This window comes from Primulina tabacum, chromosome 8, assembly GCF_025594145.1.
Source record: "Primulina tabacum isolate GXHZ01 chromosome 8, ASM2559414v2, whole genome shotgun sequence".
NCBI classification, from domain to species: Eukaryota; Viridiplantae; Streptophyta; class Magnoliopsida; order Lamiales; family Gesneriaceae; genus Primulina; species Primulina tabacum.
In genome coordinates this window covers 40,798,271-40,811,744 of record NC_134557.1, presented here as the reverse complement: position 1 = coordinate 40,811,744, position 13,474 = coordinate 40,798,271, and the positions used below count along the sequence as shown (strand labels likewise).

At 34.3% G+C, this 13,474-nt stretch overlaps 1 protein-coding gene across 1 annotated transcript; it reads right to left on the bottom strand.

Annotated features, from left to right (window-relative positions):
* Positions 1 to 449: 449 nt before the first annotated feature.
* LOC142554190 (putative E3 ubiquitin ligase SUD1) lies at positions 450 to 6,643 on the bottom strand. Its single transcript, XM_075664866.1, has 9 exons — positions 6,232 to 6,643; positions 4,942 to 5,631; positions 3,782 to 4,543; positions 3,474 to 3,685; positions 3,018 to 3,365; positions 1,767 to 1,927; positions 1,517 to 1,680; positions 1,291 to 1,437; positions 450 to 1,112 (listed from the first exon to the last, which is right to left on the bottom strand). Exons 1-9 carry the CDS (start codon positions 6,571 to 6,573, stop codon positions 603 to 605), a joined length of 3,336 nt encoding a protein of 1,111 aa, XP_075520981.1. The 5' UTR covers positions 6,574 to 6,643; the 3' UTR covers positions 450 to 602.
* Positions 6,644 to 13,474: the final 6,831 nt, after the last annotated feature.

Sequence of the window (13,474 nt, the reverse complement as noted above, 5' to 3'; positions counted from 1 at the left end):
TTTCTTTTTGTTCATGGCTTGTCCTTGTTGGTTAAGTCCGATCGATCTGATCGGTAACATTTAGTGTCGATTTGCCTTCTGAAAGTTCTAAAATGCGTTACGATTCATATTTAGTTTTAAAAAGTAAATATTTTGTAATATCTAAATATGGTATTAAGATTTTTTGGCTTTTTATAAAAAGAATCTTGTAAATTCAGATATCAATAGAATATTCTTTTAGGATGTTGGATGGAATCAATACATGTTTTGGATAATTTCTCAGATCCATTGTTGATTTGACCAAATCAATGTATTCCAATCCTCCAGCGTTGTGGTTATTTTATACATAGTTGCAATGCATTTCTCATATCCATATTTCTCAAGAAAACATTGCTCCTCTTTTAAGAATCATATTTGCCTTGGAAGTCTTGTATCAAGTAGATTAAATAAACCCTCGTGAATTCAGGATCGATTATGGAACTGACTAACAAGATCGTGTATTTCTATGGTCATATTCGAACTGTTGAATAAAACAAGCTTCGTACGAACATGAAGGTCCTAATTAGTACAGAAAATAGTGATATATACAAAACCCGCCTAACCCGCCAGCACGTCTTCACATTTTAAGTATCCAAGCGAGCAACTTGCCTTTGTCGCATTCCAAACACAGCAACTGCCGGATCGTGTTGATTAAAGTCAGTGTCATTACCGGTAGAATCTTGGTTCTCAAGGGTAGGATGGAAATCAGATTGTTGATTCTCCTTCTTCTCGCCGAAATTATGGAGTCTACGACCAATCAAATATCGGTCATCACGTATAGAATTGTGGAGATTGGTGAACCAGACATGAAAGCGTTTGGTGCAGAAATATAGCAAACTTAGGATGAGACATCCCAACCAGGCGAATCGATAGACAGCAGAGTTCACTATTAATGGGTACCCGAGTATCGGAAAGACGCCTCTTGCTAAAACGTAGGGAACACATAGGGCCGTAAGCAGCTTCATAATGATTGGGAAGACTATCTCGCGCATCACCCAAAGACCTTGGAGCCTTGAGAAACCATCGTCTCTTACCCTTTCAAATTTAACACGCCAGCTCTCGTCCATTAGTGGCATCATATTATCCAGCATAACCTGTTAAAATGAAAATACAAGTCGAACCTACATTGAACCATCTACAATCCCTTATACACTCAAAAGACTTGGATAGAAAAAACACGATCGAAATTTGTGGAGAAGCGGTAACTAATTGTGTTGCAGTAAACTAGGAGGTTTTCCTGAGAAGATGTAGACAAAGAAGTCTACTGCTTACCAGTCTAGTCCAGATCTTCAAAAAGATTAGTCCTAGAGCCCAATCCTGGTACAAAAGAAAAACGGGACTTTCATCCACAGGCACCCGCATAGGCACGATCACGAGAAGTTCAAAGAGTAGTCCAATCAACACAGGAATGATAAAAATCTGGAATATTAAGGTGATACACGAGTTAGCAGAACAAATCCATATGACACTATTTAATCACAGCCCGACGCATTCTTACCCATATCGACAATAGAAAAGAGCTCTTGAGAATAATGCCACACCATTTTGTAATCTGTTTGAGCAAAACTCGAGTTCTTCTGGTTCTTACAAGCTCAATAAAATACCTTGTTCCAGCCAAAGCCGTCCAAATAACATAGCTTCCGATCACAAAAGCATATAAATCTAATGAAAGAAGAGAGCAATTTTAGCTTATCCAAATATCAAAGTAATAAAAAGGGGATCATTAATTGGTTCATCCAATAAAATACCATTGCATTTAATTCCATGAGTAATTGGGAGAAGTGGGATGGCATTGAAGAGTAGTCGTCCAATTGAAATGGGTACAATAATCAACGCAGAGTTGAAGACTAGCAGGGTCATCCAAGCCACCACCAACAGCAACACGATACGAAGCACAAAAGCCCACCTTCTGAAGATTAAAGTAGATGGTATAAAGGTATAAATCCAAAGATTATTTTAAAATGAGATATTTAAAAACATGCACAGAATGTCGATACAATCATAAGCTCTACAAGAGGCATAGGTAAGATTTGGCTAACTAAAAAATAATAAAATTTCAAAAAACAGATGATAACGTATTAGGATTCACCAAATTCATCAATCAGTAAACTTGACAGCTAATTGTAACCTACAAAGTTAAAAAGATAGTCGGTGCAGAAATTAATAATTGCAATTCCAAGGGTTTCACCAGAAGCATCTGGGTCCTACAATACCTTAACAAACTCGAGATATTGATGTGACCCAAATGCATAATTAAAAGAAACCCTTAAACAATCAGACAGTGTCGTAACAAGCTCAACCAGGCAAAAATTATCAAAAACAATCAGACAGTGTCGTAACAAAAGCTCAACCAGGCAAAAATTATCAAAAAACTGAAAGCTTGATATTAATTAGCCAGCAATCTACTTCATAGAAAGAACATAAAATGCTTATGAAAATGCAGGCAGCTTCATAGAATAACAGATGAATCACACAAGCTGCTAGATAAAAAATCTCATCCAAAACTAAAACTATAGATTAATTTATTTCATGAAGCTTAGCAGTAAATCTCCTTTTTGGCTTACTTTCAACACCATACTTAACAAGTCACCTTATCCAAAACCTCAAACTTGGAAAATTTTGAGACCCTTCAATATTTAGTTATTTACTGATGAATAGAAACGCAAGATGTTTTTAAACAATTTTATGGTGCCATTTTCCAGGAATAGTCATGAATTTAAAATCACCCCTAGGCTGAAAAATATTTTCTTTTCTCAAAAATTAGTCTGCCATTAATTTTCCTAAAAAGTCACTCAAGATATCAATATAAATATAATATCGGCTCAATTTCTATTGGTCACTCCCCCAAAACCATGTTCAAAAATGTATGTCAAAGTGAAAATTTGACAAGTGCAAAAATAGGAATAATTAAATTAACTGTTTGAATCGTGAGTAAAATTAAGGCAGCCAGACCCTTTCTCGTGCATAATGGAAAGATCATAGAATACCATCAAACTTACTCTGGGTCAGTTGTTTCATCAACTTCATACTCTCCAACATTAGTATTAGTCGAAACACGTCTAGGTCTATTTACAAGTCCAAGGGGCAGAGCTCGTTCCTGCAAAGCAGCGTGGGCTTGTCCTCTATCCTGCAGACCCAGATCCCCATTCCCGTTTTCTTGTCCACCATTATCCTCTGGCTTTGGTAGTAGAAAATCTGTTAGACCAAGTGCCCAACCAACAGCAGTAAACCAATACCGGAGAATGGATTTGAGAGTATGTCTTAGTTTAAAATGTTGGACAGCGAAAGGAATGCATATTTGAAAGAGAAGCATGTCTGCAGGAATTTCAGTAAATGGATCGGATACCCTGCAAATAACAAAAGTCGTCTTACGAATTGAAAGGAGATGGTCCGTTAACAAGACTATGCAAGACCGAATTAACAATAACATTTTCAAGCAGGAAAAGCAATCTTACGAAATATCAAGAGGGAAAATGGAAGGAGCCATCCTCATTGCAAGCTTAACTGGCAAAAACACAAGCATCACTATCAAACTCCCATAGACGACAACAGACAACAGAACCCTACGAGCATGTTTGTGGACAGGATCATCAATCAGATCACGAAAAGGGTTGTAATTCGGATCAGCAGGATCCCGGAGAAAATAAAGCACACCATTACGCAATACCTACACGGACATATAAAACGATTCAGGGGTACGTAAAATAATGTCTTAGTTTATACACCATACAATCGGATATTATTAATTTGGAACAATAAGTACCCCTCGAAGAAGGCTGACGAAGATGCTTATTTGCAGCATGTAAACAATTCCTACAACCCAATGAACCAAGGCACTTGCCAATGGTGAGACTGAGAAGAACTCAACCCTCTGTGATATTGTCTTCCCGAACATCCTAATAGTGCAAAGATCAAGCCACCAACCGCACATGAGAGGAAAAACCCCAAGTTCAATAACCAGGAGGAACGCGACCTTAATCATAGTCATTAAATGTCTCATGGCTGCCACAAACTGCCTGAAGAGAGATGGAATAGTTTCTGCGATGGACGAAAAACCATAGAACCTACCCATGGTCAAGGGCTCCCCTCTGGAATACCGAATTAAGGAAATAATCCCGACGTAGAAGATAATAAATGCAAATATAAACATGTATCCAACAGCAAGGGTGGTGACATCAGAAAGGCGTGACGCCCCTGTAAGCTGAACTTTCAAAAGGTCCGCTGCAATGGCAGAGCTAACATTGACCTCAGTTTGTCCTGTTGCATTTACTTTCAGAGCATCAACAACCTGACCAAGTAAACTACTTTCATTGCTATCAGATGTCAAATTCACAGAAGCAGTCAATGCATTCTTCAGTGTAACATTGGTCAATGAAAGCGCTGACTCAGTAAGAGGCACAACTGCGGATAGCAAAGGACTGGCAGCATAAGATAAAAACCATGACATATAGAATAGTATAAGTCGTCCTAATGAAAAGGGGACGAAGATCACAACACCGAGGAATATCATGTTGCTTGCAAGAACCTGAGGAAAAAAAGAGAAGGAAATTGAATGAACTACCATACAACATCTTAGACACACACCAAAAAAAGAAAAAAAATTGACCGAAATAGTGAAGACAGCTTCAACTAAAATAGGGAAACTAATTAGCTGGTCAAATTAACAAGACAGAGAAATTTCAAAAGCCAACTGATTCCAAAAGAAAGACAGATATGGGATTTAAAAATTATATTCAATCCTGTAAGAAACTTAAAACTCTCCTACATGCATACATACAGAAGCTAACGGAAGCCCATGAAATCTAAAATGCAATAGATCATGGAAAAGAAAAAAAATTAGTCAGTTAGTCTTAATCATAGTATTTGAAAGAAACATGATCCAATCACAATTTTTACAGAGATTAAAATTCAAGGACCACTCACAGTGAATGCATTTTCCACCAGATGAAATACAGGTCCCTGCATGCCAACCAGTTCATCAAAAGGTACATCCTCTGCACCATCGGCATCATCCAGACCATCAAAGATCTGCTCAACATGGGCCTCAAGGCGAGCTGCCTGCATCTCCCACCTAGCTGCAACATTTTCTGCATTTCTTCGGATCATCTGACCGGCCCCACCAATTCCCTGTGCTCCACCATCCTCACCATTCCCGTCTGCTGCAACATTTCTATTGGCTTGAGCAGCTTGCCTTCTTGCACCTCGAACTCCATTTCGATCTCCTTCATCTTCTCTATCAGCATCATGTCCCCCAAGTTCGCGTAAATGTCTGAAATAATCTCTCAGTGAAGTTGCTCCAAGGAAAATGAACACAATGCTTGCCGAGAGCAGAAATCCATGCAAACAGTCTGTAAGAATGACCGTTGTACCCAAATGACTCAAAAATAGACTTTGAGCTTCGCCAAAACTTCTAACAAAGGCCAATCGCCATATCCAAAAGGTGATAAATGGAATTATGAGAAGCCAGACACAAAGCACAAAGCTGAGGCGTAGAAAGAACTGTAGAACATGGTAAGCTTTCATGGTAATCCCAGCAATGAATTCCAGAAATGGAAGCCTCGTTGGAGCATTTTCCGCATAAACCGGAGAAAATGAAAATGGATGTTTGCAGACCTACATTGAATGAAATCAGCAAGTGAGGCTTAGAACCTCTTGGAATTAAGAAGTAAGCACCAAGTACAGAAACAGTCTTTTATTTAAATTTCTTCCACGACAGGATTAAAGTGACAGATTCATGAGAAGTCTTAGATAGCCCTCCACCATAACTTTTCGTTGTATATTAAAGATGCCAGATTCATGAGAAGTCTTATTAAATAATCGCTGGAGAAACTTGAATGACTCACAAATTCAGGTTCCGAGTGCCTCCCTAACAACAGTCGTAAACATTTTTAGTCAAACATGTACCAAAAATTGAGCGAGAACAATCAGACAATAGAATTCAACCTTACAAAATGGAAAACACAGAAAGTCAGTGATTTATTTTCCTGCCTCGTCTTACTTTCATTTCCATACTAACTAAAACAAAACAACTAATTACCTGCACCCTAATCAGCAAATAAAGTTCCCGAAACATCTTGAATCACCAAAAATATCATCAATCGGTCCGTTTAAAAAAAGATAAAATCATGTCAACAGAAATCACAGCTACCAAACTAGTAACGCAATTGAACATTCGTAAATAATAACCACAACAATCAAATACATACTACGAACCTCGCATTGGCGAGCGTTACTGTGATTAAGCCACTGAAGAAGACATTCCTGGTGCACAAACTTGATGCTGCCGCTACACGCGCAGGGGTACTGCAGCGGATTATCAATCTCCCCGGGATTCCGGCAGATCCGGCAAACATCTTCCTCCTCCTCTTCATCCAACAAATCGTACTTGCTTCCGCTATTAATATCAATATTTTTCATGCTGCCATAGCTGCTCGCACCTGGCGAAGAATCCACCGACGACGGCACCGACACCGCGTGAGAGGAGGAGGACGACGAAATCCCCTCCGCCGATTTAGACGAGGACGACGCCACCTCCGTTGCCGATCCGATCTCCATCCAGCCGGCGGAGGAAACAGGTGAAGCCTTAGGGTATGAGTTGGGGAATGGAGGTGGGGTTAAAATTCGGTATTAATTTAATCTTAGAGGATGCTATTTATTACTTGAGAATCAGTGAGATGACGGTTTTGTCCCTCACTTGGAGGTTATTTTGGTCCATGTACTAAAAAATGAGATGAGACCGGTGTGAAGCATGTCTACATGATTTTTTTTTACTTATATATTCAACTTTTGTTATTGTTATTTATTTTTATATTTCTTTAATAATTTTTATATATTATATTTAAATTGGAAATCAATTATATATTATTTATATACATATAGATTAAAAATATCTCAAACAATCTTTTTTAAAAAATATAAAAACTAGATGACCGTTTAAGAAGATTTTGAGAAACTTAGGTGATAGCTAGACAGTTTAGACGGTCAATTTTTTTAACAACGTCAAAATACGATATCTTTAAAAAATGGGAATGGTGGCCGACTAGCACCTAGACGATCTTAAGCGACGTTTTTTAGAACACAAATTTTGATAAACGCGTATTGTTCTGTGGGGTGGCCAAGCATTGACTTGGAAATTTAATGGTAGGGTTTGAATGGATGGACATTTTCTAGTGATGGTTTCCATAATTTTTTTTATAGAAAAAAATTGTGAAATATAATTATATCATATATATCACAAAAAAATCTTATGAAACTACATCATGAGTTAATTTTATTTGATAGATCTCATATCGGACTCGATCAACGAAAAATTATTATTTTTTATAAAAAAAAATATTACATTTTAATTTAGATATTAATCAGATCGACTCATCTCACATATGAAAAATCAATAAAATTGTTTCACAAAATATCTACAACTCTTCCAATCTCAACACATCATCTCCTAATTAGTTAATAAATATGTGATTTATTGAATACTTTAAGGCATAGTTTGGTACATGGGATAAGAGAGAGATTGATAAATAATCATCATTATCTTACGTTTGGTATCATTTTAAAAAGCTCATGATAATATCATGGGCCCTTGATAAATAATTTTTTAGAATGATAAAATGTCCTTTCTATTAGATGTGATAATTTAAATATAATGATAAAATACATTACAAATGTCCCTCCTTATTTTGGTGAGCTTTTTCATAGACTTGGCATACTACATTCTATACTTTGGTTTTTTATATATGATATTATTGTGAACAAATGAATTTGGTTTGGTTGTTTGATATCTACTTATTTAATTTTTTTAAAATGCATTTAAATTTTTTATATATTATATAATTATCATATTATATAATATATAAAATTAAGTAAAAATAAATAAATCATGCAATACTGTCGACGCATGAACATATAAGAAATATGAACTCAAACAACAACTTTGAAATTATAAATTTATTGTGATAATGTTAATTTTTTCATTACAATCTAATATATAAATTTAATCACTTTTATTAAAATCATACCAAACATTAAATATAATATCCTACATCTTATTTATCATTAACTTATCTTTATATTATAGGCTCCGTTTGGTACGTGTGATAGGATAAGTAAATGATTAATAATTAGAGTGATTAAAAAATGCGATATATGGATTAATATTATGGTTGGATAAATAACATGGTGTTTGGTATGATTTTAAAATGATGGATTAATTTTGTAAATTTTATTGTAATGACCAAAATACCCCAAATGCTAATTAAATATATATTCTTAAAATAATTGGATAGATAATTAAATATTTATAATTATAATTTACATTTATTAAAATTAATTTAAATATATTTATTAGAAATAAATTTATAAATATGCATTTACTTTAATAATTAAAATAGCAATAATATTTTGAATGTTAATGTTAAATAAAGTTATAATAATAATTACAATATTATTGTTTTTCTTGAAATAATTATAAATATTCTTAAAATAATTTGATAGATAATTAAATATTTATAATATAATTTACATTTATTAAAATTAATTTAAATCATTAAAAAATAAATTAGAATTGAAAAAATATTTATTTTCATAAAAAAAATTAATTAACAAGATTACAAATTTATAAAAATTTAATTTAAGATAGATTTACATTACAATTTATTTTCTTTAAAATGATTGAAAATAATAAAAATTTATGAAATTAATTTATAAAAAAATATAATAAAAATTTAAATATTATTTTAATTATTAAATTTTCACTAATTTTAATTTTTATATTATATTGAAGAAAACAATTCAAGAGTATTATGGTCAATATACAATCTTATCATGATTACTATTCAAAAAATATTAATTATCACACCCTTTGAGGAGGGATATTTAATTACACAAATAACATGAATAGTGTGGGCTTTCAATCATAATCAAGGGCATGTAGATTAATAAAAAACAAACCAAACGCGAGATAAGAGAATGATTATCAAATGTAGACATATCATATATTTATCCAAATGTAACAAATTATGCCTAAGCATTTTGCCTCCTTCAATTTTTTGATGAGCTGTCATTCCTAGCCACTGTCCCACCAACTCTTCCAAATTCCAATACACTTTACTTGGTTTTATTTGGAAAAATACACGTTCCTTCATTTTAGTAATAATTCAACACCACAATGGCTCAATATTTCTATGAATTTTTATTTTAAGATTATTTTGAAATATAAAAATATTAAATAAAAAATCCAAAAACTCTTACTTTACGGATTAATTTGATGAGACGGATCTCCAACCGGAATCAACTCATAAAATTATTATTTTTTATGTCAAAAATATTACTTTTCATAGTAGATATGCGTTGGATCGACCTGTATCATGGTCCATGGAAATAGGCTGTGAGACAGTTTCACAATAGAGCAACTCAAAGTAAAACCATCAAAACACAAAATAGATTTTAGACTGATTTACCAAAGTTTTTTTTAAAAAATATTTTAAGACAATTATATTTGAGTAAGTCACATGTGAAATTTTCTCAAATATTTAAATTCGGGAGACGGGTCAACTCGATATATAACTGAAATAAAAAGTAATCATTTTGACATAAAAAATAATATTTTTTATATATCGGGTAGGATAAGTGACATATCTCGCAAAATTGACTCGTTACACGGTTTCATAGTAGTTGTGGGGACCCGGACACTAATCATCTTTGGGATTTAATTATCAATTAAACTAAACAGGGTCTAAAAATTTTTCTTTTTAAAATGTAAGTGCGGAACGTAATGGAATTTAACTAATATACATCTCAGTATAAAAGTACATTAATGTACAACAATTATTCAAACTAGTCTAAGGTTCAACTACTAAATTCCAAGTATTAAACCAAGTCTACAATAAGTCTGGAATCACCACTCTAACTCATCTTCTCTCATCATCTTCTTGACCCCGATCCTGTCCCACCTATTGTCATGCACACATACAAAACAAGACAACAGCCGGATACTCCGGTGAGAATAAATCCCAGTATAAAACATGGTAGACATGCATATACATAATATAAATCATAAAGCATATTATCATGCATAAAATCAATAGCAATAGGTTTCATAGTCTATGAAACTAAATCAAAATAAGCATACAGTAACAATGGGTTCCATAATCTCTGAAACCAAAATAACATAAGCATGCAACTCAATTCAATTCATATCTTGACTCAACTCAACTCTAACTCTAGGGATCCCGGTGTGAATAAGATGTATCAGGTCTCCCACCTACTCTCCCAATCGTGGTGGCGTTACATCTTATTCCTAAACTTCGGTCTGGTCTGTATCGAAATCTACAATCGGAGTGAATCTGATCCGAAGCATCGATATCACCGAACGTTTAGAAAATTGACGTATCTACCAATGATACTCCTATCTCACTACATATATATAAATCAATATAAAGTACAAACAGAACAAGTATGTGATTTTGTTGGGAAACTCAAATTGAATCTCATTTGAGTTGTGTCTTCCCAAAACAAAACATGAATTATACCTTTGTCTTCTCGATCTGACGAAGACGAAGTCTTGTATTCCAATATGTCCATACCCAGTCTGGCAATGACAATCGCATAAATACAATATCAGTAAATAATTCGATTCAAAACATGTTCTGATCAATACTCAAATCAGTATATAATCTGATCTATATCTGAACAAGGTACAATCTAATTCATATCAACGATATCATCGAAATCATTACTGAATCTGATCACTCTAAATCAACTGATGTTTCGACGGCATAACAATACAGTTTCGATATCCCCGTCAATCTCAACATCACAGATATAATATCAGAATTCATAATCAGTATCAGTAAAATTCATAATCTCAATGTCTGTACACTTAAGATCAGTAACAACACAACTCTGATATCAATTCCCAATCAATATCTTTCGAAAATCATAACAATTATATAAACAGTCTATTCTTTAATCTGACTTCAATTATACAATGTCTACTGTAACAGAAACACTATATCTGATTCATATTCAATTCTGACAATATCATAAATTCCAATCATGTCTAAACGTAACAAAACTTACGTCCAGTTGTAGCCTGCGTTGATAGGAACTCAGTACTGAAGTCGGATTTAAAATCGGACGGGCGGATTTTGCGTAACACTCAAATTCTCACCCGAAAGGAATTGGAGCTTCTTCCCTCGTTTTTCCTTCTTCCTTTTTGCTTCTTTCTGAATAAGGCTTGTCTTATATATATATATATATATATATATATATATATATATATATATATATACATACACACGTTGCATTCAAGAGACCAAGTGGCATTTTTATATTCTGCAGCCGCGCATATGCGCCGGAGGTTCGGCCCGGCACCTTCCGCATTTATCTTCTCGCGCATATGCGCGACATATCTCGCGCATATGCGCGAGATGTTCTGTCTCGCACATCCCTTCACTCGCGCATATGCGCGCCTTCCGCCGCGCATGTGCGCCGAACTCTCTGGACGTTCCGCGTATGTGCGCGCATGGTTCTGTCTTCCTCGCGAATGTGCACCCATACATGTCGCGCATGTGCGCGGGGACTTTTCTTGCACCAAAATGTCAAATCTTCTTTCGGCTCTCCCGATCTGATCTGTTCCGTCTATAAACACCTCTCCATTATGAATACATTATAATAATTATCGCCAAATCATTTTTGATTAACAGGATAAATTTCTCGGGACCTTACATTTCTTCCCCTCTTAGATCTGAGTTCGTCCTCGAACTCGCAAGTAATCACTTCAGAAATAGCATAAGAAATGTATACAGAGTTTAATCAGAAACTCATCTCAATAAAATCATTATGAAATCTCAATCTCATGACAAATTCTGTCTTTCAGATAGTCTCTTTGATGTCCTGTCAACTTACTGTATTTTCAATAATAGAATAGTCTTTATTCTGAAATCTCTTTCTTGTACGGAACTGTGATTCTAAATTGGAATAATAATTCAAGAGCATAATATCATAATACCCTTCAAAATAACTCTGACAGAATCAATCTCACGATACTGGCTATACAACATCCGTATATACCAATCAACAGCTCATACCAAATCAATATCATTAGCTGTTATCAAATCTGTTTATCCCAGTCAAGGATATATTAATAAATCTTCGGCCCCAAATACCAATCGTCACCATCCGACATTGGCATATTAAGTCTGTCTGGTCTGAGCTATCTTCATTCTCTTCTGAATTAGCTACATTTTCTTTGTCATATCTCTGACCGTATCAGATCCTATCTCAGGTATCTCCGATATATTATTCTTATACCAAAGAAATCTGCAGTACTCACTGTACAATATATCGTCTGTAACTATTTCATTATCCATCTGGTTATCTGATAACTATTATCGTACAATAATTCACACAGCGACAATATGTCATATCAACTAGTGCTAACATCCAGCACTACAACTCCATAAATATCTTTTAATATCTGGGTAGTACGCTCTGGCTATCTGTCAGTCGGTGGATAATATACGAGAGAGCTCATGGTATATTCTGCCACAAGTACAACTCAATTAAAAATTTAAAATCTAATATAATCTACCTCGACATTCTGATCAATCTGACCATTTCTTTGACATCGATCTTTGTCATCTGGTCATGTTTGTACGTCATCTTGTACAAACTAATAGATATAGATTGAACAATCTGTCAATCACAATCATATTATATCACAATCTGGAAAGTATTATAGTGATCTCATTACGAAATTCATCGAATTATACTCCTCATGTCTAGTCAGAAATATACCAATTCTGTAATAACTCTTCTGATTTCTATCTTTCTATCTTCATTTATTGGCGATTCAGACATTTCAGTACAAATTCTGCCAACATTTCAGTACAAATTCTGTCACTACTGATTTAATCTGTCTATGTCAAAACTGTCTGTCCGAATATTATCCATTCTCAGTCATCAAAATGAAAACTGAATCCACTATTGTGTGTTTCTGACACTATCTGTCATTTCAGATTCCAACGATTTGGTACAAACAAATCAGTTAATAATATGAATTAAAAATATATATACCTACCTGGTATTCGGTTCTGACTATCGATATCAAATTCTTTCGTGCAATTCTGAAACATTTGACATCACAAGATAATCATTCTCATACAGTAAAAATCACATATCTGCCACTCTGATCGATGTTCTGCTCTGATTATCGAATTTAAGTTCTGAACATTCTGGTTAAATCTGTGAACTGCCATAATTCTCGAATTCAGCTCTGATTCGGTTTGACTAATCTGTATCAAACACTGATTCAGAATAACAGTACTATCAAATCAGATTCACAATATCACTAATTTATACTGATCTAGTGAGTTCAATAAACTCATAAAACGGCAATTTCTGGCAATATTGTCAATTCTGACTAATCAATCACGTCTTCCTGTCGTTCTGA